General features: G+C 47.3%; 1 protein-coding gene across 1 annotated transcript in view; it reads left to right on the forward strand.

Moving 5' to 3' along the window:
- The window catches only part of CLNS1A (chloride nucleotide-sensitive channel 1A), a 193,342-nt gene that overhangs the window by 140,283 nt on the left and 31,514 nt on the right, over positions 1 to 21,545 (forward strand). Inside the window, exon 6 of the mRNA XM_069639969.1 lies at positions 13,352 to 13,446. Coding sequence (XP_069496070.1) covers positions 13,352 to 13,431 — 80 coding nt within the window. The 3' untranslated portion in view covers positions 13,432 to 13,446. The remainder of the gene's footprint in view (positions 1 to 13,351; positions 13,447 to 21,545) is intronic.

The following is a 21,545-nucleotide window of genomic DNA, read 5'->3' on the forward strand; positions in this document are numbered from 1 at the left end:
TGCCTCTTCCGCACAATGTTTCGTTGACCGCGGGGGCAGCCCCCTTGATTTATGTGGATTCGTCGGTGGAGGGGAAGGTGTGGCACCCTTATCCGTTACGTCACTGTATTTGTCCCTCATGAGAGGCCTCCTCAGGTTCCGAAGCAATCTCCTGAGGATGCTTTCTTTGGTAAATTTCAAGCGCTTATGCGCACCGACCCCATGAGGGAATATTTCAAAGGGCTTTTCAAGGAGATATGTCCACCTGCGCCTCCAGCTCCACCCGTTCCGACAGTGGTTCCACCGGCGCCTCCCTTGCCCATGGTGCCTCCCCCTGCGCTTCCGCCTGTGCCACCATTGTCCCCAGTGGACAAGGCAGTGCCTGACACGGCTCAGCAGGATCCTGACCTGTCAGATGACACTCAAGGCGATCAGGACAACGAGGACCTTCCCCGCTCTATCAGCTTTCCATGACCGGGTGCTGGACATGATGAGTTTCTTAGATGTCCGGTGCCCGAGGCGTTCACCTTGTCTCCTTTGGAGCGTATCGGCCTGTTCTTGCAGAAGGACGTTCTGGCCGAGGTCCATAGAGTTTGGGAAAAGCCACACTCGGGACTTTTTGTCAATAAAAAGATTGACGCGAGGTACAGGCTGCATTCTTCAGAATAAGTGGCCTTGTCATCTTTTCCGCCTCCCTCCTCCACAGTGGTGGCTGCGGCTACGTTGCAATCCAGGCCTGCAGCATCCTCCTCCGCGATGGCTACTCAGGTCTTGGGAAAGGAGGACAAGCTCTTGGACTCCCTAGGGAGGAAAATCTTTGCCAATTCGGCCTTGCAGCTTAGGCAGGCCAATGCAGAATGGATTTTGGCGGGAGCTAACATGCGGATGTGGAGAGGTCTGTCGGAGTTTGAGGAGCACATTCCGGTCGAGGTTGGAGGAATTCAGAGGAGGCCTTTCCGATGCCAGAGTCTTGGCCCAGGATCTCCTGGAGGCTGCGGCTCATCACGTAGGCACTTCGGCTCGGGGTCTGATGCTTGGGGTTGATACCTCGCGGCAAGCGTGGCTGCATGCCGCTAAGTTCTCGAAGGAGGTGCAAGACAAGGTTCTGGACCTTCCATTTGATGGTAAGGAGCTTTTTCACTCTTCTACTGATGTAGAGCTCACCAAAACCAAAGACAGCACTCGGACGGCTAAATGATTCTGTTCTGGTTAAAGCTCCCTTCAAGGCTCAAAGGCCGTTGTCGCAAGGTCGACCATCCTCTGGTTTTAGGGGCTTCCTCGACTGCAAATCTTGCAGAGTGGATACTCCTTCAGGGAATAACTGCCGTAGACCACAGCGTACGCGGTATTTCTCCCGCTCCTCAGCCTCCTCATCAGGTTCAAGTGGCACCGCCACCGATAAACCTGCCAAATGAGGGTTTTCTGCGCTCGCACGAGACCCCGGTGGGAGGACGCATTGCGTCTCATTGGGAGGCGTGGCAGGCCATCACAGAAGACAGATGGGTCTTGTCAGTTGCTCGAGCGGGCTTCCGCTTACCTTTACTCCCTACCCCACCCCTCAACCCTCCTTTTCAGCTGTCGGGCTCACCCTCCCTCAAGGCCGAGGTTCAGAAACTTCTGCACCTCAGAGCTGTGGATCCCGTTCCCCTTGGGGAGCGAGGGGAGGGCTTCTACTCCCGGCTGTTTACGGTGCCCAATCCCAACGAGGCTGGCCTGTGCACCATCCTAGACCTTTCCCAGTTCAATCTTTTCCTACCCCAAGAGAAATTCACGATGATCACGCCCGGCCAGATTCGCTCCTCTTTGCAGACGGGCGATTGGCTCAGCGTGGTGGATCTTCAGGATGCGTACATGCATATCCTGATTTGGAATCCACACGGGAGATGCCTCCGTTTCTCTTTGGGAGAGGAGCACTTTCAGTTTCGGGTGCTTCCTTTTGGCCTCAGTTCGGCGCTGCGTGTCTTCACGAAGATGTCGGTGATTGTGGCCTATCTTCGTCTCCAGGGTATCCATGTGTATCCCTATTTGGACGACTGGCTCCTACGCAGCCCTTGTCCGTTGGCAGCAGCGGGCAACCTCCAGTCGCTCCTGTTCCATCTTGGGCTGTCGGTGAACTGGCGGAAATCCTCCATGACGGTCTCACAGAACCTGACTTTCCTGGGTTTTCGTTGTAACACGATAGACTGCCGAGTGTATCTGACCGGGGACAGAATGGCGGATCTGTTGGCCACGTTTCAGATGTTTGCGCAGTCGGAGAGCATGCCAGCCTGGTGGTTCCAGAGGCTTCTGGGCCTCATGACCTCGTGTGTACTGGCTCTTCCTCTTGCTCGTCTCAAAATGAGACGGACCCAGATGGCTCTTCGGAGTTCCTGGCGTCAGGCTGTGGACCCGGATTCCAAGCGGATAATGATTCCAGATTCCATGAGAGTGGACCTGGACTGGTGGTCATCTCTCAGCAACCTGTCAGTGGGCGCAGGGTTCCAGGACCCAGCCCCCATGGTGACGATCACGACAGACTCCTCCCTTTTGGGGTGGGGTGTGACGTTCGATCTTCAGGTCTCGGACCTCTGGTCACCTGAGGACAAGATCCTGCACATAAATCATTTGGAGCTTCTGGCGATATTTTTTTATTTATTTATTTTTTCTGGCGCTCAAGGCTTTCAGACCTCTCATTGTCAACAAGGTGGTCCACATAAGAACGGACAATGCAGTGTCAATGTATTACATAAACAAGCAAGGGGGAACATGGTCTCCCCCTCTCGTGGATCTGTCCATCCAGAGTGGGCCATGCTTCATGGGGTCTGGCTGCTTGCAGTGCACATCCCGGGCCGACTGAATGTCACCGCGGATGCCCTCAGCCGGCGGACAGTGGTCAGCTACGAGTGGGAGTTGAAGGCAGAGATCCTCTCATGGATTTTATCGCATTGGGGCACACCAGAGGTGGACCTCTTCGGCACGGCGGTAAACAAGAAGCTTCCTCAGTACGCCTCCCGAGGGGGTCTGGGAGCCTCCTCTCTGGGGGACGCACTCGAGATTCCATGGCACATGAGAGTTTACGCCTTCCCGCCTCTTCCCCTAGTTCATCGAGCAATTTGGAAGTTTAAGAGCTCTGTCAACTGTTCTCTTCTACTGATAGCTCTGTGGTGGCCGGACAGGTTTTGGTTCTCAGAACTTCAATACCTGTCTGTGTGTCCGCCGATCAGGTTACCATGAACTCCCAATCTTCTTCACCAAGGGGAACAGCAGATGTGGCACCCCTCCCCACAATCGCTCAACTTGGCGGCATGGTGCCTGAGTTCACGTCTCTAGAGCATTTGGGTTTGTCTGCGGATAACATGCGCATTATCCAGGCAGCCAGGAAACCCTCGACCAGATCCCAATACAAGAGTAAATGGCTCAGGTTCTGTCATTGGTGTTTGGAGAAAGAATTGGACCAGAGGGTAGCGACGATTGACACAGTGCTGTCCTTCGTATCCTCCCTAGCAGAGTCAGGGGTTCATGTTCTGTCTTGCAGGACTTCTCTCTGCGATTTCCGCTTACCGCTCTACAGACCGGTGTTCTTATTCTTTAACCCAGTGGTAAAGAGACATTTTGCTGGCTTGACATGCATCTACCCTCCGGTTCGTAGTCTGCACCCGTCTTGGGACCTAAATGTAGTCCTGACGGCGCTGTGCCATAAACCCTTTGAGCCAATGGCTACGGTTGACCTAGAGTACGTGTCCTGGAAAGTGTCCTTTCTGGTAGCCGTTACGTCAGCAAGGAGAGTGAGTGAGCTCCAGGCATTGTCGGTGGAGCATCCTTTTTTGGTCTTTCACAAAGACAAGGTAGTCCTTTGGACGAACCCAGCTTTCCTACCAAAGGTAGTGACCGAATTCCATCTGAGTCAAGTCGATTTCCCTTCCGGTCTTTTTCCAAACCCTGCCTCGGAGGCGGAAAGGGTTCTACACTGCCTGGATGTCCGAAGAGCTCTTAAGTTCTACCTGGACAGGACTTCCCAGCTTCGGAGCTCTTCCCAACTGTTTGTGACCTTCGGTAAACCTCAGGGCAGGCCGGCGTCTAAGGCATCCATTTCCAGATGGATTGCCGCCTGTATCACGGAATCTTTCACCGTCCAAAAGCTGAAACCTCCTAAAGGTATCCATGCACACCAGGTGCGAGGCAAGGCAGCCGCGGTTGCTTTTCAGAAGTATGTTCCCTGGGAGTCCATCGCTAAAGCGGCTACTTGGGCCGCCCCATCTGCTTTCTGTAAGCATTACTGCCTCGATATGAGCTCTAGAGCTGACGCTCAGTTCGGCCAGGCTGTGCTGAAGAACCTGTTTCAGTAAGGGGTATTTCCATCCACCCATAGTTCCTGTAAGGAGTGCTTGGGAATCTCCCATAAGTATGGAGGAAAGGGGACGTGACATAGGAGTATTACCAGGTTACTCACCGTAGTGACCATCTTACTCCTAGTCCATAGTTCCCTTTCCTCCATACGCCCGCCCGCCGTCCCCTCTAATAAGGTTCCTCTGTTATTGCTAATGGGTCTTGACCCTGCGATAGAAAAGGACTGAAGGGCGATGTGCGGGGCGGAGCCAAGGTGGGTGGGGTTACGGCCGCGTGCCGGGCCCCGCGCAGGAAAGGGAGGAGGGACACATTTTTGAAAAAAATGTGGATGCTTTTTACAAAGTGCTCTGTCCCGTCCCACAGGACGGAGAGATGTCCCATAAGTATGGAGGAAAGGGGACTATGGACTTAGGAGTAAGGTGGTCACTACGGTGAGTAACCTGGTAATTTTGAGATCTCCGAGTGGGTTTGCTTTGGGGAAGGAGAACTTGACAAGCCATAGCAAGCCTATCCCCGAGGATTGGAGAATGGCATGTTGTGCTATAATAGCTGATCTGGATACAACTGAGGAAATATTGATCGCTAATCCTACAGCCATAAAAATCAAATTATAGAGGAAAGATTGGGTGTAAACATTGGAACAGAGAGCGACATTTAACCCCTTAACTGCCAATGGTTTTTCCCTCCTCAGTGCCAAGCCCTTTTTTGGTGATTTTGGTATGTCTCCATTCAATCCCTTGTAACATTTTTTGTTACATTTGATATCTCTGCCATATTTGGCCCCTTTTCTTCCCACATGTAGGCGATCATAATGTCACCAAGGAATCCTAGTTTGCTGGATGGGGGCGAGAGAAAATAACCAAAAAGTGAGCACATTTTGTGTATTTCCAGAAAATGCCAATAAAATGATGTACAAACAAGCCTGTGGTGTTTTTTTAATTAATTTATTTATTTTTATTTATTTTTTTATTTTTCTTTCTTTCTCCCTTGTAAGAGCTAGGAACAAATGGTTTGCTCTGTTGAATTCGCCAGTTTTCAGGCTTTAAAGAACAGGTTGAGCAGAGACAATACGACGTGTGGACGGAATGGAAGAGGAGGGTAGGAAAGCTGAATGGGAAGACAGTGAGGCATACATTTCTGAAAATTAGACAAAATTCCAAGTTTTGGAAGGGGTGATTTGCGCAGGTCAGGCAACAGCTATGTGGGGAAAATTCCCATAGTTTAGGGAAAAATTGGCAAAATGACAGCTAAAAATAAGGTATGTGCTGGACATGGATAGACCTGTAAGGTAATGGCTTCCGTGACTATTGAAACAATTCCCCGCTACGTTTCCCCCGACCCTTCCAGTTAGGAAATCGCACATTTTTCGTAATGTTTCCCAAAACAAGTAATACCACAAGCCAAAAACAGAGCCAAGATTTTTAAGCTGACTGCCTAAACAGACGTACTTGGCATGTGTAAATAAGGAAAAGAAATGTGGTTAGGAATGGCAAGCCTATACTTTTCGAAAGATCACAGGCAGACCTTTTGAAGGGTAGGTGATTTGTGCAGGTTACAAAAGCGTATAGTGCCTAATGCAGCGACTAAATGTAGGTTACATTTGGGAAATGAAAGGGATGGGTTACAAAGTGCAGTAGCAAATGTATGAAAACCAAGAGAAAACGAATGTCCTACATTCCCACAGGTGTCCTTACGAAAAATGTTACCTCGAATGTGGGGGCGCACCTACCTGGGGGGATGTCCCTGGCCTTGGGCGGATGTCTCCCATGTGGGGCGACTGCCCCCAAGTCCAGCTGCAGTTCCGGGAAGCCCCGACTTGGTCCCCATTTCTCCCCGGATGTGAAATCTGTAACGCAGCACAGCCAGAGGTGCAGCCTGGGCTTGCGGACGGTCAACCCACATGGGAGACAGCCGCTCTTAGGGAAACGCCAATGTTCTGCTGTCATGGGGGGCATTTTGTGGCCTGACCCTGCAATTGTCTAAACCCACTAAAATAACTTTGCAGACGCTCCTCTCCCGCCCACTCCAACAATCCAGCCCCACCCACCCCACTGATGATGGCCCCTAACTGTAGAATCATTAAAAAAAAAACTACTCGCATAACGTTGCAGCTCCTTGGGTAAAAAACCTGTAAATTAAACCAAAAACCTGCATTACCTATGGTTGGCCCAGCAAAAACAAATCATGACAATCGCGCTCCAATCACCAACCCCCCTCACTTCTTTCAAGCCATCCCTGGTGGTCTAGTGACCCTCATCCTAAGTAAAACCACATTTGCCTCTTCCTAGGGGCAGATTGCCAGATTGCACTAGCAATCTGCCCCCCAGGGAGGGCTACTTGAAATGCCCCCATCCATTTGGGGTGAGGGGAGGGCCACCCCCTTTCCATTGCAAAGTTCTCATGTGGTCTAGTGTGCCCCCCCCATCCCCCATAAAAAGTTTTTTGGTATTTTACCCATGCCCTAGGGCAGATGGGCACATTACTGCCACCCTCTTTCCATTGCAAAGTTCCCTGGTGGCCCTCCAAATCCCCCCCCCCCATGTACCCCTTCCTAGGGGCAGATTGCACTAGCAATCTGCCCCTGGGGAGGAGTACATGTGATGCCCCCCCATCCATTTGGGGTGGGGGGAGGGCTGCCCCCCCTTTCCACTACTAACATCCATGTGGTTGAGTCGCCCGCCCCCCACCAAAACAGGTATTTAGTGTTTTTTTTTTTTTTTTTCTTTCCTTCACTTGGGGCAGATGGGCACATTAGTGGGCAAAAGGTACTGCCCCATGCTTTGCGCCCGCCCCCACCGCCTCATCCCCTCACTTTAAAAACAGATCCCTGGTGGTCTAGTGGCATTGCTGGGTGCGGACCGAGCAATCCGCGCCCTGCAATGCTTCAAGGAAGGTGGTGTTGGAATTGTCACCTCCCTCTCCAACGACACCTCCCTCGCTCTAAACTGCATAATAATGCCAGAGATCGGGGGAAGAGAACAGTAGAAACCTACGCGCGCTGAGGTGAAACTGAAGGAAATCCAAACCCCGGGCAGTGAGGCGGAACCTTCTCCTCGCATAGCCCAGAGATTGGATTTCACATTTGTGCGGCGATCGCTCAAAGTGAAGTGCCAAAAAGTACAAGCTATCTCATCCTTAGCACTGCAAACATAGTGCTGAGGACGAAATCCCAATTGACAGAATCCACAGGACTGGCCCCAACCGGGAACGCGGGCAAGAGACGTTGTGGTGTCAAGGTACCCTCAAAAGGAGGCTATCCTCCGTGTGGCCCGCCCAGCGGAACCAAACTCCTTTTAATGGAGCGGAAATTCGCCTATATCAAGATCTGGCAGTCAACCCTCCAGAAAAGAAATTGGAGTGGTGGTAAGACTGCTCCAGGCCAAGCAAATCAAATATAAAGGGACATTCCCCTTTGGACTGCTCTTCCAGTGGGAAGGCTGCCAACACAAGATCACAAGAAGGGAGGAAGGGGCACACTTATTACGCAATGAGGAAGACTGCCCGGGAATAAGGGACTTGCTGCGGCTTCCCCAACACCTAAGTCGTGGGAATGGACACCAGCAAGGAGAAGCCACAGGAGACCACAGCTACGGGGCCCACAAAACCAGGACCCACAAAAAGATGCACATTTGGAAGGAAAGTGACACCGGGAACCGACAGCGTATAACACCCCAGCACAAAGTCCAAGCTGAAGAATCAGGGGAAGGAGTCAGTTCATGGCCGGAAGAACTTGGAATCACCATAGGGGCATTAGGACGCCCCACAAGTTGACCCTGGTAGGACCTGTGAGCTCAACTCCCAGACGTCCGCCATGGTGTGAGTCACAATACCCATGTATCTCCCAAGCCTGAGAGAGGGGGATGCGGGGGTGGATGAGGGGATGGAGGAAGGGATGGATACTCAATGGTACTCGAACCAAGGGTAGAGATGGGAAGGGATTGGGGTGCCCAAGTGGGGGGGGGGGGGCCTCCCAACACGGTTATATTTGGTTGGGGGTAACTATTCCCAGAGCACTGGCTCCTAAGCACTCGAGAATCATCACGTAGGGTGGTCAAATTCTTCACACATCATATAAGGGGCCTAAACACCCCAGTGAAAAGGAATAAGCTGGAAAGGCTACTTACACTGCAGACATGTTAGCGCTCCAAGAAATGCATATCGAGCGTGTGTACAGACACCGACTGAAGTTAAGGTGTTACCCGCGATATTTCAGGCAAATGCCCAGGGTAAAGTCACGGGGGTCCTAATTGCGACTAAACACGAGGGCTAGCCATGCAAACGAGGGCTACAAAGAGGGGCAATACCTGTTTGTCACCATCCGAATAGTCACAACAGTTCTGACAATAGCGACAATATATGCCCCCAACTCCGGGGAAGATGGTTTCCTAAGGACTGTTCTATCAGAGTTGGAATCATTCAGTCAAGGGGAGATCCTCCTGATGGGAGATTTCAATATGGCTTGGGACCCAAAGAAAGACAGGAGCCCAATGCAAACGCGCAACCACACCCCACCAACAGTGGCCTTAATATTAAAAATAGAACACTGAACACTCGAAGACGTGTGGCCATCACTGAAGGGATCAGAATCCAGCTTCACGTTCTACTCCCGCGTGCACCTCTCCTTCTCCCGCATAGACTTTACATGGTCATCAACAACGCTCCTGGGCAGAATCACACAGATGGACATCCACACCATTGCACTCTCAGATCATTCCCCCATTTCCATGACACTCAATCTCAAAAGGCAAAAGCGGGGGCTGTGCAGCTGGGGCTTTCCCCAGGAGGTGCTCACAGACCCAGCTATGCAGAAAGAAATGGAAGTGAAGATCAAGGAATACTTTGATCTTGACGCAGAAGCCGGGGTTCCTGAAGCGGTAGTATGGGATGCCTTCTAGGCCATGCTCAGGGGGGGAACTGATAGCCCTCAGGGCGCGGCGGCTTAAGCAACTGAGAGCCCTGGAAACGGAGCTGAAAGATGACCTTTCGGACATCCTGGGTAGAATGGTCCAGGATACCAGTAGAAAGTTACGGAGGGAATACCAGAACGTGAAAGGCAAGCTACACCTCCTCCAGACAAGGAAAGCAGAAAGGAACCTCTTAGCGTGTACGTAATATCTCTGTTTTAACCCTAACTAGGCAGATAGGTTGCTTGCCAGACAACTAAAACAGAAAGCAGCCTCCCAAATAAACCAGGGGATTGTAACTCGCAAGGCACTAAAGTGAACACTACCCCCGAAATAGCAGACCAATTTGTTAATTTTTACTCCACACGCCATAGATCAGACAAACCCGGTGCAGCCCAACAGAAGGCATACCTAAGCTCACTGGCGCTCCCGAAAATGACCTTAGAGGACCGACCAACACTAGAAGCCGTGATCACGCAGGAGGAAGTGGGACAAGCGATCGGGAGTCTACCCCTTAATACAGCCCCAGGGCCAGATGGGTACGCAGCAGCATTTTAAAAAGCATTCCAGCAGGCCATGGCACTTAGGCTGGCCTCACTGTTCAACTCCTTCAGGGACTCCGGTCGCATCACTCGTACGATAAAATAAGCTAAAATCGTGCTATTCCCCAAACCAGCTAAGGACTCTGCACAATGCGGGTCATACAGGCCCATCGCCCCCAAACCTAGAGGCTACGCTGTACACCAAGATCTTGGCTGATAGGCTAGAACCCCTCCTCCCTCAATTTATCCACTCGACCCAATCCGGATTTATATAACGCAGACAAACACACGATAACATGCAGAGTCTGCCACATCATTGAGAAAAATCCAACAAAAGAGATCCTGCCATCCTCTTTAGAGGCTGAAAAGGCGATCGATGAGGTCCAATGGTCCTCCCTATTCAGCACCATAGAGAGGATGGGATTCAGTGCAGGCTTCATTAACAGAATCTGTGTTAACAACCAAGATCCAACAGCCCAGGTCTTGATCAACAGAGATCTGTCCTTACCAATCAAGTTGGAAAGCAGGACCAAGCAAGGCTGCACCTTCTCCCAGCTCCTCTACGCCATCCACCTAGAGCCTTTCTTAATAGCCCTTAGGACCAACCAATCGATACAGGGGATTCCGTTTGGTAAGGAAACTGTTAGGGAGAATTCTCAGAAATGTGCTAATTCCTCTCTACATTAGAGTCTCCCCCCCCCCCAAGCACTTTTGCTGGACTCTAGTACTTTCTGATTTTTAACCTGGAGAGAGTGAGGCCATTTTTCCCACTCTCGTGTATGTTAGGCATCATCTTTTTATATTGTGACACAGGGCAGTGCCACAGGGAAGTCTTTCAGATTTCCCAAAGGCGTAAATAGCTTCTCTTAGATAAACTGTTTCCAAGAGCAGTGAAGTGAAATTTACTAACTTTCTAGACCCAGCACACACTATCTTCCAATAGAGTGCTGGAGGGCTTACTTAGTATCCCCTTTGTCTAGTTTCACATGTAACATTTTTATGTTGCCCTTTCTACAAATAATGGCTGGTGGCAATGGTTTACTTTTAACTACCATTGGGAGTTTTTACCGCGGGCTGCATTCGAAGCTGCAGTGAAGCACCCATGGGTGCCCATCCTGTCAAAATGGCCCTGGTCGTCTTTTTTTCACCATTTCTTGTTGGAAAGCTCCTTGAGATCTACTCTGCATGCCGAACCAGGTATGGTCCCTTTGTTCGTTTGGTCTTTGGCGGGATTTACGGGTGAAGCCCGCCGCTGGCTCCAGTATGTCTGGCAGGAGCAGGATGTGAGGGAGGTGCTCGAAACTCCCTGTGCTTAATCCCCTTGATTACAGGAATGCATCCACAGGTGATTGGCCACCTGGCTGTCTGCCAAGGACAGCCACCCTGCTGTGATTGACAGCTAGGCTGGAATGAATGGGAGAAACCTGCATAAAAGGCAAGGCTTTTTGGCTTGGAAAGCAGTCAATCACTGGACGAAGGAATCCGAAGAAGAACTTTGAAGAGACGCCTGTTGCAACTCTTGGACTGTTGGTTTGCCCGGTGAAGCTCTGCTGCTGTGCTGAAGCTCTGAATTCACCTCGACTAGAGAAGCCTGCAAGGACGACTTCTCCCCTTGAGTTGGTGGGACCAATCCACTCCAAAGTGAACTCGTTTGGACATCCTCTCGAAGCTGGCTGTACTTCTGCTGCTGGAACCAAAGGGCCAGGGAGAGGAACACCAAATCGAGTGGATTGCTTTTAAAACCCACCCAAGTGCTAGGAAGATCCTACGGTAAGGGGCTGACACGGGAGTGTCACAATGTTGTACCGGTTTCTTAACAAAATCTAATAAGAAATAAACAAAATTATTGCAGAGTCGAAAGAGGGCACTATCAAAGCAAGTTTATAAGAACCAACATCGCCAAAGCCAAAAGAGGACAATTAAGAAACAAGTTGTCGGTAAACCCTGTTGCCAGAGTGAGAAGGAAGCAATTGTAAATGACCTAAACGAGCATTGTCTAAGCCAAAGAAGAGAGTTAGAGCAAAAGTCATTATCAGCATTTGGTTAATATAAAAGTGGGAAAACAAGAGTGGCAGGAGAGCTGCCTTACTGATAGTGTTCAGGAAGAGAGGAGCATAACCTGCATTGCATGTGGCAATCACAAGGGTGGAACAAACGGCACCAATGTGTTTCATGTCTTCCCAGAAGTCGTTGTCAAACTTGATGTTGTGGAAAAATCAAAAGACTTTGCTAAGTTGTTTGAAATTAACTTTACCACAGAAGTACCTGTAGTAGTGTTAAATGATTTTCATTGGTCCTGGCAGGCGAGTATTAGTATTAGTAGTAGTGGGCAGAGACATAGGTGAGTGTACCAGGTAGAAGTCATTAAAGTACTGTGTTGTGCTTAAAGACTGTGAAGAAGTGGTGGCAAGACCACTAAAGTATCTTGTGAACTGGTATGGCATCATCGTGACGGACATTTATTTTGATTCAGATGAACTGTGGATATTTTTTTTTTCAAAGAAGTTGTTGTATTGCACCCTCTGCTTCAAGTGGAGAAAAAGTCTTGTTGAATATTTTGAACTGTTGGTCAAATCCGAGTGAAAGACTTTCTGGAGCAAGAATAACTTTATCATTAGAACTTTGCAGCGAGACAGAACTTTCATTTTTTGGAACTGATGATTGAAGTCTTTTTGAACCTGGGGAAGGGGATCTCACCCAGGTTACAAGGAGAAATAGTTATCGGGTTTATATGGAACATAACCGTTATTTCTTTTATATTTTAATTGCCATAAATGACATTGCTAAGTTTGTTGTATGAATAAGCGTGAGTGACAGATTCCTTTTTTTTAGTGTTTCCGTTAGGTTACTTTGATAGGCAGGGGAACACTAGTCAGGGTAGGGAGAGTGAAGCGTTGGTCAAACCCCCCTTTTTGTTGTTGATAAAATGGCATCTTATGACAAACCTCTACAAAGTTGACCCCTCTCACTACTCCCTGTTTGGCTATCTACCCCACTTTGGAGGGTCTCTATTCCCCTGCCCCTAATAGGGTTAAGCCTCTGACTACCATCGACTTAATCCTAGTAATATGGCAATTTAATTCTTCTGTAGCTTAACGTCTGCACCACCACTGTAATCCAATACTGTACCTTAAACACGAAAATGAGGACAAGTAGTGCACCCCTTTAATAGCCGCACTAAATCAAACTAACTTGACAACTACCAACCATTCTGAACCTCTTTCCTAGGTAAAGCCAATGATGAACCTGTGCCCTTTTCCAGAGACACCTGGCACTTTAACAAACATGGTAATTTGTTGTGGTGCAATATGATGAGCAAAAAGTTTAATTGAACCAGCCACCCTCCAACTAGCTGAGAGCTTACACCTGTGGAATGGTGGCTATCTGAGGTTCCCACGGATGCTACTATATACCTCTCTAAACATAATGTTCATGTGTGTACATTGATCTCAGTTAGGCCATGCAATAAAGCAGTGATGGCTCTGATAACATGTATGAAAACAGCAAAAGTGCTAAACATGGTTCAGACTTGTCCCCTTGCCATCAGGTGCTTATGCCTTTTTAAATGACAATATTTATTTGGTGCACTTGTTTTTCCAGATGGAATGGATGTGGATTCAACACCAGCGGTTGCAGGACAGTTTGAAGATGCAGATGCAGATGCAGATGTGGATCATTGAGAAATTGAGACTTGTGTAAGTTTTGGATTTTGCTTCTAAGCTTAAGTTTGAATGTATTTTAGGGCAAGCCAAGTGTCTCATGCACCTGGGTATAATGGAATGGCTTTGTGTTCTTATATTTTTCCTTAATGTTGATTTATTTTGTTATGTGCTCCTCACCCGAAGATATCTGGGCATGACAAGAATATACATTTTCTTTATGTACAGTGTATGTTGAATTGCAGGTGGCACAGTAATTTACAGTACATGAATATTTCAAGTAGACCACAATATCATACAAAAGCCAAGAGTATAGATACAGAGCATGGAGATGGAAATCCAATGTTGGCGACCAATCGGGTTTTTGTATTCCTCCTAAAACTTAGGAAGGTTTGGTCTTTTCGCAGGTGCACAGGTAGTGCATTCCAGTAGAGGGCATTTTGGACTGGGTATCGTTATACAGTAAGGTTGGGCTACTCTGGTAGGGCGAGATGAAGATTTTCTGCTGTTTTTTTCTTGGAGGTACAAAGTGGGCAGCATTATTCAGACATTTGTGGGTGATTGAGACTATAGGATTCTATCTTTGATGGGAAGCCATTTGGTTTCTCTTCTGGCTGCAGAGATGTTCTCTTTTAGGAATGCTTAGAGCGGATCAATTGTTTTGAAGGATTTGAAACTTATTATTGATTAGTTTGCTGGATCCTGCATAGAGGGCATTGCCGTAGTTGAGTTTCGAATTGGGGCTCTCACTAGGGTGGTACTGCTCTTAGTGGATAAGGTTTGCAGGCATGTATAAGCTTACAAGTGTACGCTGTGGCGGATGAGGTAGCGTTGACTTGGTTTTCCCATGTTCAGTGTGGAGTCTAAGTAGAAGCCTAGGGTTTTAGTTTCTTTAGCCACTTTGATGGTGATGCCATCAATAATAAATGCAGATTGTTGTGCATAATTTGAGTTGGGCTGGAGCACCTAGGATTAGGATTTCTGTCTTTTCGTCATTCAGGCATAACCCGTGGACAGTCATCCGTGCCTGAAGGACATGGTAGGTGTTTAGGAAGGTTAGATATCGGTCGTAGTTGCCTGTTAAGGGGAGTAGTATCTGAGTATCATCTGCATAGTTGGTGTAGATGATCCCCCAGACGGTCCAGTTTATCGAATAGCGGTTTGGTGAATATATTGTACATGGCGGGGGACACACGAGATCCCTGAGGGACACCACATGTGATTGAGGGGTCAGCGCCAGCTGCCTGAGAGAAAACCCTCTATCTTTTATTAACAAAGGATTGGATCCAATCAGTGGCTTCATGCAAGAAGTTAGCCACAGTAGACAGGTGCTTACAGAGAATAGTGTGGTCCACCAAGTCGAAGGCGGCCGACCAGTCAAGTAGTAGGAGCAGGGCACATTGCAGGCTTCCAGCTTTGTATTTACTTGCTGATTCGGTTAAGTTGAGTTTATTTTCTTTGGACAGGAGATTTCTCCATAAAACGTAGTTTTCTTTTTTCTGCACGCATGATTTTTAACTGGGGGGGTGAACTAGGGGCTTTGGGCTTGCTTTTGAGCAGTTTGAGAAGCGCAATGGGGTCTAGCGCAGAGGTCATGGTGGCGTTGTACATTTCAACTAGTTCGGCTGGGTCTGCTGATTCTGAAGCAGTGTTCAAGGTCGGTAGTAGGAGAGGCAAGAGCCTGGCAGTAATTATATTTCGTTTGTTCCTTGGAAGGGGCGGCGCGATCTGATTGGTTTTGGTTTATACTCGCTTGGTCTGAGTGGTGAAGGAGAGGAGAAAGTGATCTGTCCAAGTTAAGGGTTGGATAGATGATATGGTGGTCTCTGTATTGATGTCCATTACCTAGTCAAGAGTTCTAACTTTCTCGTGGGTAGGTTGATTGACTCTTTGAGTAAGGCCCAGTTCGGCTAAGACCTTGGATAGTGCCTTGGCTTGTGTATCGTTTGGGTCAAGAAAACCCAAATTCAAATAACCTAGCAGCAAGATTTGGGATGAGGGCTTGGTAACCTAGCCACAAGATTTGGGATGAGGGCTTGGTGTTGTCTGAAAGTAATGGCATGACATTTTCTTTGACTGTACCAATAGGGCCAGGGGGGTCTGTATATTAAGTGAATGGTAAGGGTGCTAGTCTTGGACGTGGGACGTTTGTAAAAACAAAGGGGTGAGGCGCGCACTCTAGTTCCCAGCTTTAGATACCTGCTGCAATTTACTGTGTTCTTCTCCGCCAAGCGCTTTCATGTCTCACATTCATCAGGGAGGCAGTCTATTCAGGTGTTGCTATTTAGTGTAAATTTTGTTCTCAAAGGATTCTGGTAGCTGTAGTTATTCTGGTTACCAGGAACCAACTCCCCTCCATTAGCACAATTTGAATCCCATGGTGAGGGGTGGGGGGAAAGCCATCAATATGGCTCTCCTAAGTGAGGCATGGTGACCCCGGTGCCGCTGCCTCTGGAGCCCGGGACTCCCTGACCAATATGTAAAAAAGAAGGGGTGAGGCGCGCACTCTAGTTCCCAGACGTGGGAAGTTTAACTGCGAGTAGTTTACAGGACTTGAGGGGGTTGCTCTGAGCCATAGGCTAGACTTGGCAATACCACCCCCTTTTGACGAGACTGTCCGCTCTCACAATGGTGAAGTTGTCGGGTACGGCCAATGCGAGGGAGGGACTTGCTGCTTCATGAAGCCATGTCTCGGATACAGCTAGGAAGTCTAGGTCACCTGTGATGATTAGATCGGCTATGTCCTGTGGCATGAGCCACCAGCGATCTGGCATTGATTAGAGCACCTTTTAGCTGGGGGGGATGGTCACGGCCGGGGGATTGGTTGGAGTTTTTTCTAGAAAAGCTTTATTTTTCTTGGGTGTCTGTGAGGTAGCAAAATTTGTCAAGTTAGGAGTGCAAGGTTTGTCTTGCAAGTTAGACTGTAGGGCAAGGTTATTCAATCTAGAGCAGAGCCTGGTTTTTCTGACTAGTAGAGCAAGGTTGGTTAGGAGTGGGTTTCCTGGCATATAGATTAATCCATTGTGCTGGTGTTAGGGTTGCTACTGTATCCAAATTGGTGTTGGTGTGAGGCCTTGGGGGTTTTGCATAGTTCAGGCAATAATGTTGTGGGTCTGATGTAGAGGTGGTGTGAGTTAGTGTTGGGGAAGGTAGGAATTTCGAAGGTTTGATCCCTAGTGAAGGTGGTAGGGTCATATTAGCTGTGACTTTGGGAAGCTCTGAGGTCGAAGAAGGGGTTAGCGTGAGGTGATGGTGAGCCTGAGCTAGGCTGAACAGTAAGGTAGCTAGGAGGAGGAGGTAGGCAACACGCATGTTGTGGTTGGGATATATAAGAGGGGGGGCTGTTCCCCATGGGGTGATAACGTGTGGTATACAGTACGCCGGTGAGCTAGGGCTCAGTAAAATTGGCAGAAGCAGTAGCACGGCATTTGAGGCTTAATTCAAAGTGGTACAGAAGCAATTGTGTATGACAGGCTGTGTGGTATGCTGCTGTGCCAGGAAAGCTATCCCACAATCAGTGGTAAGGTTTGAATGGCAATATAAAACTTTTAGAAGTAGCCATAGAATACAGCAATACAATGGGCAAATGTTGGACGCACCATAGAGTATCACAATGCTGTGTCTCAATGCGAAGATCACTGTAGAATACAGTAATGCAATGGGCGAATGCAGGGCTCACCATAGAATACCGCAATGTAGGGGCTCAAAATGCGAGGCTCACCAATGAATACAATAGGCAGATACAGGGCTTTCCTAGTCATACAGTAATACATTAGGTCAATGCGGGGCTCGCCCAGGAGTACAAAAATCCAAAAGACGAATGAGTCCCACCAAATAGTACAATAATAGAGGCTCAATGCGAGGCAACCTAAGGAATACAGCAATGCAATGGGCAAAAGCGTGGCTCACCAAGGAATACAATAGTACAATAGGCAAATGCGGGGCTCTCCCAGGGATACAGTAATACAACAGGCGAATGCATTGCTATGATATGGTTAGCAGGCTGCCGAATATCTATGAATGCAACCATTCAGCACAAAGTCCATGTTCCAAAAAGGCAGAGAATCCTTGCGGTTGGAGACCAAGGCTAAGATCACTCAATACATATGGCTAGTTATTGGGTGTCTTTATGAGAATGGAATATAGTAGTCTCCCTAGGGATTAATTGTGCAAGTATACATTCACATGCACAAGCATCAGCAATTGTGTGAAGGCGTAGAAACAGTAAGCGTTAAATATCAGTTATATGCTCAACGCGGCTGCAATATTACGTTGATAATTGATAATGTATTTGCATATATCAGAGGTTGCAGGCAAGCTATAAGAACATTCAATTATGTTGCAAGTGTTGGCAGCATTTGTCGTTAGTTCCATCAATAGAGGCTATGGAAGATATTTCGTATGTTAAACGATATTGGCATTAAAAAGGTAGTGCTATATGACCTTTTAGGTCGACATCGAGATGGGGGGGGAAAACGATGTGAGGCAGAGATCTTACATGGTTTTTACTTGGTTGTTTAAAATTTGTATAGGCCGCTCCATGCTTCGGCTTTCAAGAGTTGATGCCCTGACCTCTTGGATACAGATAATACTAAAATCGAATTAGATTTTTATTAACTAAATAATCAATGTTAGTGTGTCATTACTTTAACAAAACCGAACTGTGCCCTAACCAAGTCAACACGTGTTTCGACCTTATGCAGTCTTTTTTTAAGGCTTAATATTGGCAACTACATGCATACATAAATGGTACTTCGGACATTACTTTGACCATCAGTCAGTCCAGTAAATGAATGCAACATGAAGATATCATTAAAAAAAGAGCGGTATCAGAAAATAGGGGAAGTGTATCATGAGGGATCTAGACCAACAATCAAAATCATCAATATATCAAAAACAATGAGCAAAAAAGAACCATTTTTTTCATTTACAGGATCAGACCCATATGTATACATTGTAAAGAGAAAAGAAAAAATTGCAATTTTCTTTATAAAGCGTGTAGGTTTGATACATTGTCACCAGTAAACTATGGTGATGACCCACATGTGCTATCCAGGATGCCAGTGCCCATATGTCAATCCACCATATATTCAGTGCCTACCTTCAATACTATATAGATAAATATCAATTTAAGCAAAAGATATCTCAAATATCCAATTTAGTGGAAGTTGGGTGAAGAGACTCACCAATTGTCATGCCCAGTGGCCAGTTTAGATTTTCCTTTGACTGGTATGATATTGTGGGGAAATAGTCGCCACAACCTGCAGGTTGAGGATATATGATGGTATCAGCTTGCCAGACGATAATAAATCCAAGCGCAAATTATTTAGTGAATTGCTCACTGGTATGGTTACTGGCTGTTGCTTGAACAGTTTGGAAATGGTCCGTATTTTTCTTACACAGGTGAGTAAACTGGATGTTTTTATAGTCGTATACTGTAATACAAAGGAATATAGTATTCCCTGTATCTTATTTCAGTTGGTGAGTGATAGTTCTCATAATAAAGTAAGTTTCTCACATAAACATTTACTGGTTGTTTAATCTATATAAATATTCTTTGCATTCAGTTTGAATTACTGTTGGAGAATTTTCATTTCTGTGCAAATTACCTTTAACCTTGGAGACCTGCAGCTCTTTTGCTGGACTTGAGGCTTGTGATTTTTTTTTTTTTCCTCCTGAGTGAGTGGGACCTTTTCTCACTCTCGTATTTTTTCCTGACTAGGAATTTAGTGTTTCACTGTTTTATGGAGTCTGACAAACTCAATAAGCATACTTTTGTATAGTGACACACAGCACCTTAGGTGCAGTGCCACTGAGAAGTCCCTTGAACTTCTCTAAATGTGTGAATACATTTTCTTGGGTGAGCTACCGTTCGCAAGAATAATAAGATGATCCCTGTCTTCTCTTTGTGGAACCAGCACACACCACCCTATGTGGAGTGCTGGGGGGGTTACTTAGTAATTCCTTATCCCACTTCTCATGTAACATTTTTTGTTAGACTAACAAACGTTAAATGGCTGGTGGCCGTGGTTTACTTTTACTACCAGTGTGCATGTTTACAGCAAGCTGAACCCTCATCTGCAGTACAGCCCCCATGGGTGTCCATTTTCCCAAAATGGCCCCTGCATTCTTTTTTCACAGTTTTCTGTTTTAGTTTCTTCTGGGCTTTTACTCTGTTAGTTGAAGCCGGGGTGAGTCCTTTGTGTGTTTTGCCTTTTGGCAGGCTTTAGCCCTGAAGCTCGCCCAGGCTCCAATGTGTCAGGAAAGGCAGGAAGTGATGGAGGGTCCCGAAACTTCCCTGTTCTTTATCCCTAGGTGTGCCTGAGTGAAACCAGTCCTGATTGGCCGACTGGCTGTCCTGAAAGGAGAGCCACCCTGCTGTTTGATTGATCTCATAGGCTCAGAATGAATGGGAAATCGCATACAAACCAAAGTGTTTGGGGCTAGAGGCAGAGTCGACCACTGGAGAGGAATATCTGAAGATGAGACACCAGCAGCTCCCTCCTGGACCGCGAAGTGCCTGGTGAAGCCCTGCAGCTGTGCTGACCCCGTTTTCATATCGACTGGGAAGGCTGGTACAAGACTAATTCCTCCCTTAGGCTGGTGGGACCATCTAGCCTCAAGACAAGCCTCCATTTGGTGCATCCCCTGACTTGCTGTGCCTCACCAGAGCTGCAGAAGCCCAATGCTAGGGGTCCTGTGACCATTGACGAGTGCATCGTCTTGCGAAGTCCGAATCATCCAGATCTTTGTGGGCATCCAGAGGACCCTACTCGAGCAGGAAATCTTGATCCAGAGTCCCCTTACCAGTGTCCAGGACCGAGGTAGCAAGCTTCTTCCAACCAGAGTTTTCATTTGCCACAGAGAAAAAAGGGGCCAAAGCACTGAAGTGCCGCTGAAATGAAGGAAATCTATTGCGGAGGAGTCACTCTCCGGAGTACTGTCGCAGGAGCCCGCCAGATGTCCTCCCTTTCGTCACGACCAAGGTCCAGGAACAAGGGTCTACCAAGCTGTAGCAAGGAGGAATCCAGCTGGAACATCTTCAAATCACAGGTACTGTGGGGCTTGGGGTGTTCCTTTTTAGCCATAAGTTGTGCTTTCTATCTTGCGAAGTACTTTTGGAGTTGATCTCAACTCGCCTGCACTGGCCTAACAGATTGTGCGCTCTACAAAGTAGCTCACTTGAGTTAGCAATTTCTTCTGAATTTACTAACTTTGTCGAGACTTTATCTAAGAAAAAGTGCATCAGAACTATTGACTTTGTCCATTGACTTTGGCTGGCCTAGCTCCCTAAAGGCACTCCTCTGAACCTACTGGCTTTGGTAGTCCTTGTTCACTCATAGATTATAATTGTAGATACTATTATTGCTGGGATAAGTTTACCTGCCTCGCTTTAGGAGATTGTAATTGTTTTACAAACTGTTGAAAGTATGTTCTAAGTCTTATTCTAACCGTTCCTTCCTTAAACAACTTAATAACTGAATTGGTAATTGAAAATAAGTGTAATACTGACCTTTACTGAAGTCACTCTGTGTGCTGGAAAATGTGTTGGCATAAGAAAACTTTTATTGTCTTTTAAAAACTGAAGCCAAACTTTGATTTGGGTTATCGAATACCAAGCAGACCAGTCTTGTGTAGTCGTCACCAGTTGAACTGCAGTAATTCTTACCTAACAATTGCGTGTCGTCGTGTAGCTATGAAACACAATTATATTGTATATTAGGATGTGTATCTCTTATGAAAGCTGTATAATATTCTTATACAGCTTGCATTGATCAAAATATACTGTTGCTTACCTTGGTGTCATAAGTGCCCTGTTATGTGCACTTAGCCGAGTTCGGCAGCCTGCGTGCTAGTAGGGCAGGCACCATTTTGGATTTCTGTTCGTATATGTTGCAGTGACGTCATGCATTTCCGACGCGTGACGTTGCAGCGATTGGCATCCAAGGTTGCGGTTTCTTACCTCAAGCCTATCCAGCTCTTGTGTTTGGTTGTCCTCTAATAATACATTACAGCATATTTATCATGCAAGTTCATTTTTGTATCCTTTAGTTTACTTGAATGACAGTGCATCCACAAAAATCTCATCTTCAAGTTATCTCATTGGTTACTCTGATGTAAAAAGCATTTTTAAT

Source organism: Ambystoma mexicanum, chromosome 7q (assembly GCF_040938575.1).
Source record: "Ambystoma mexicanum isolate Mex_15411 chromosome 7q, UKY_AmexF1_1, whole genome shotgun sequence".
NCBI lineage: Eukaryota > Metazoa > Chordata > Amphibia > Caudata > Ambystomatidae > Ambystoma > Ambystoma mexicanum.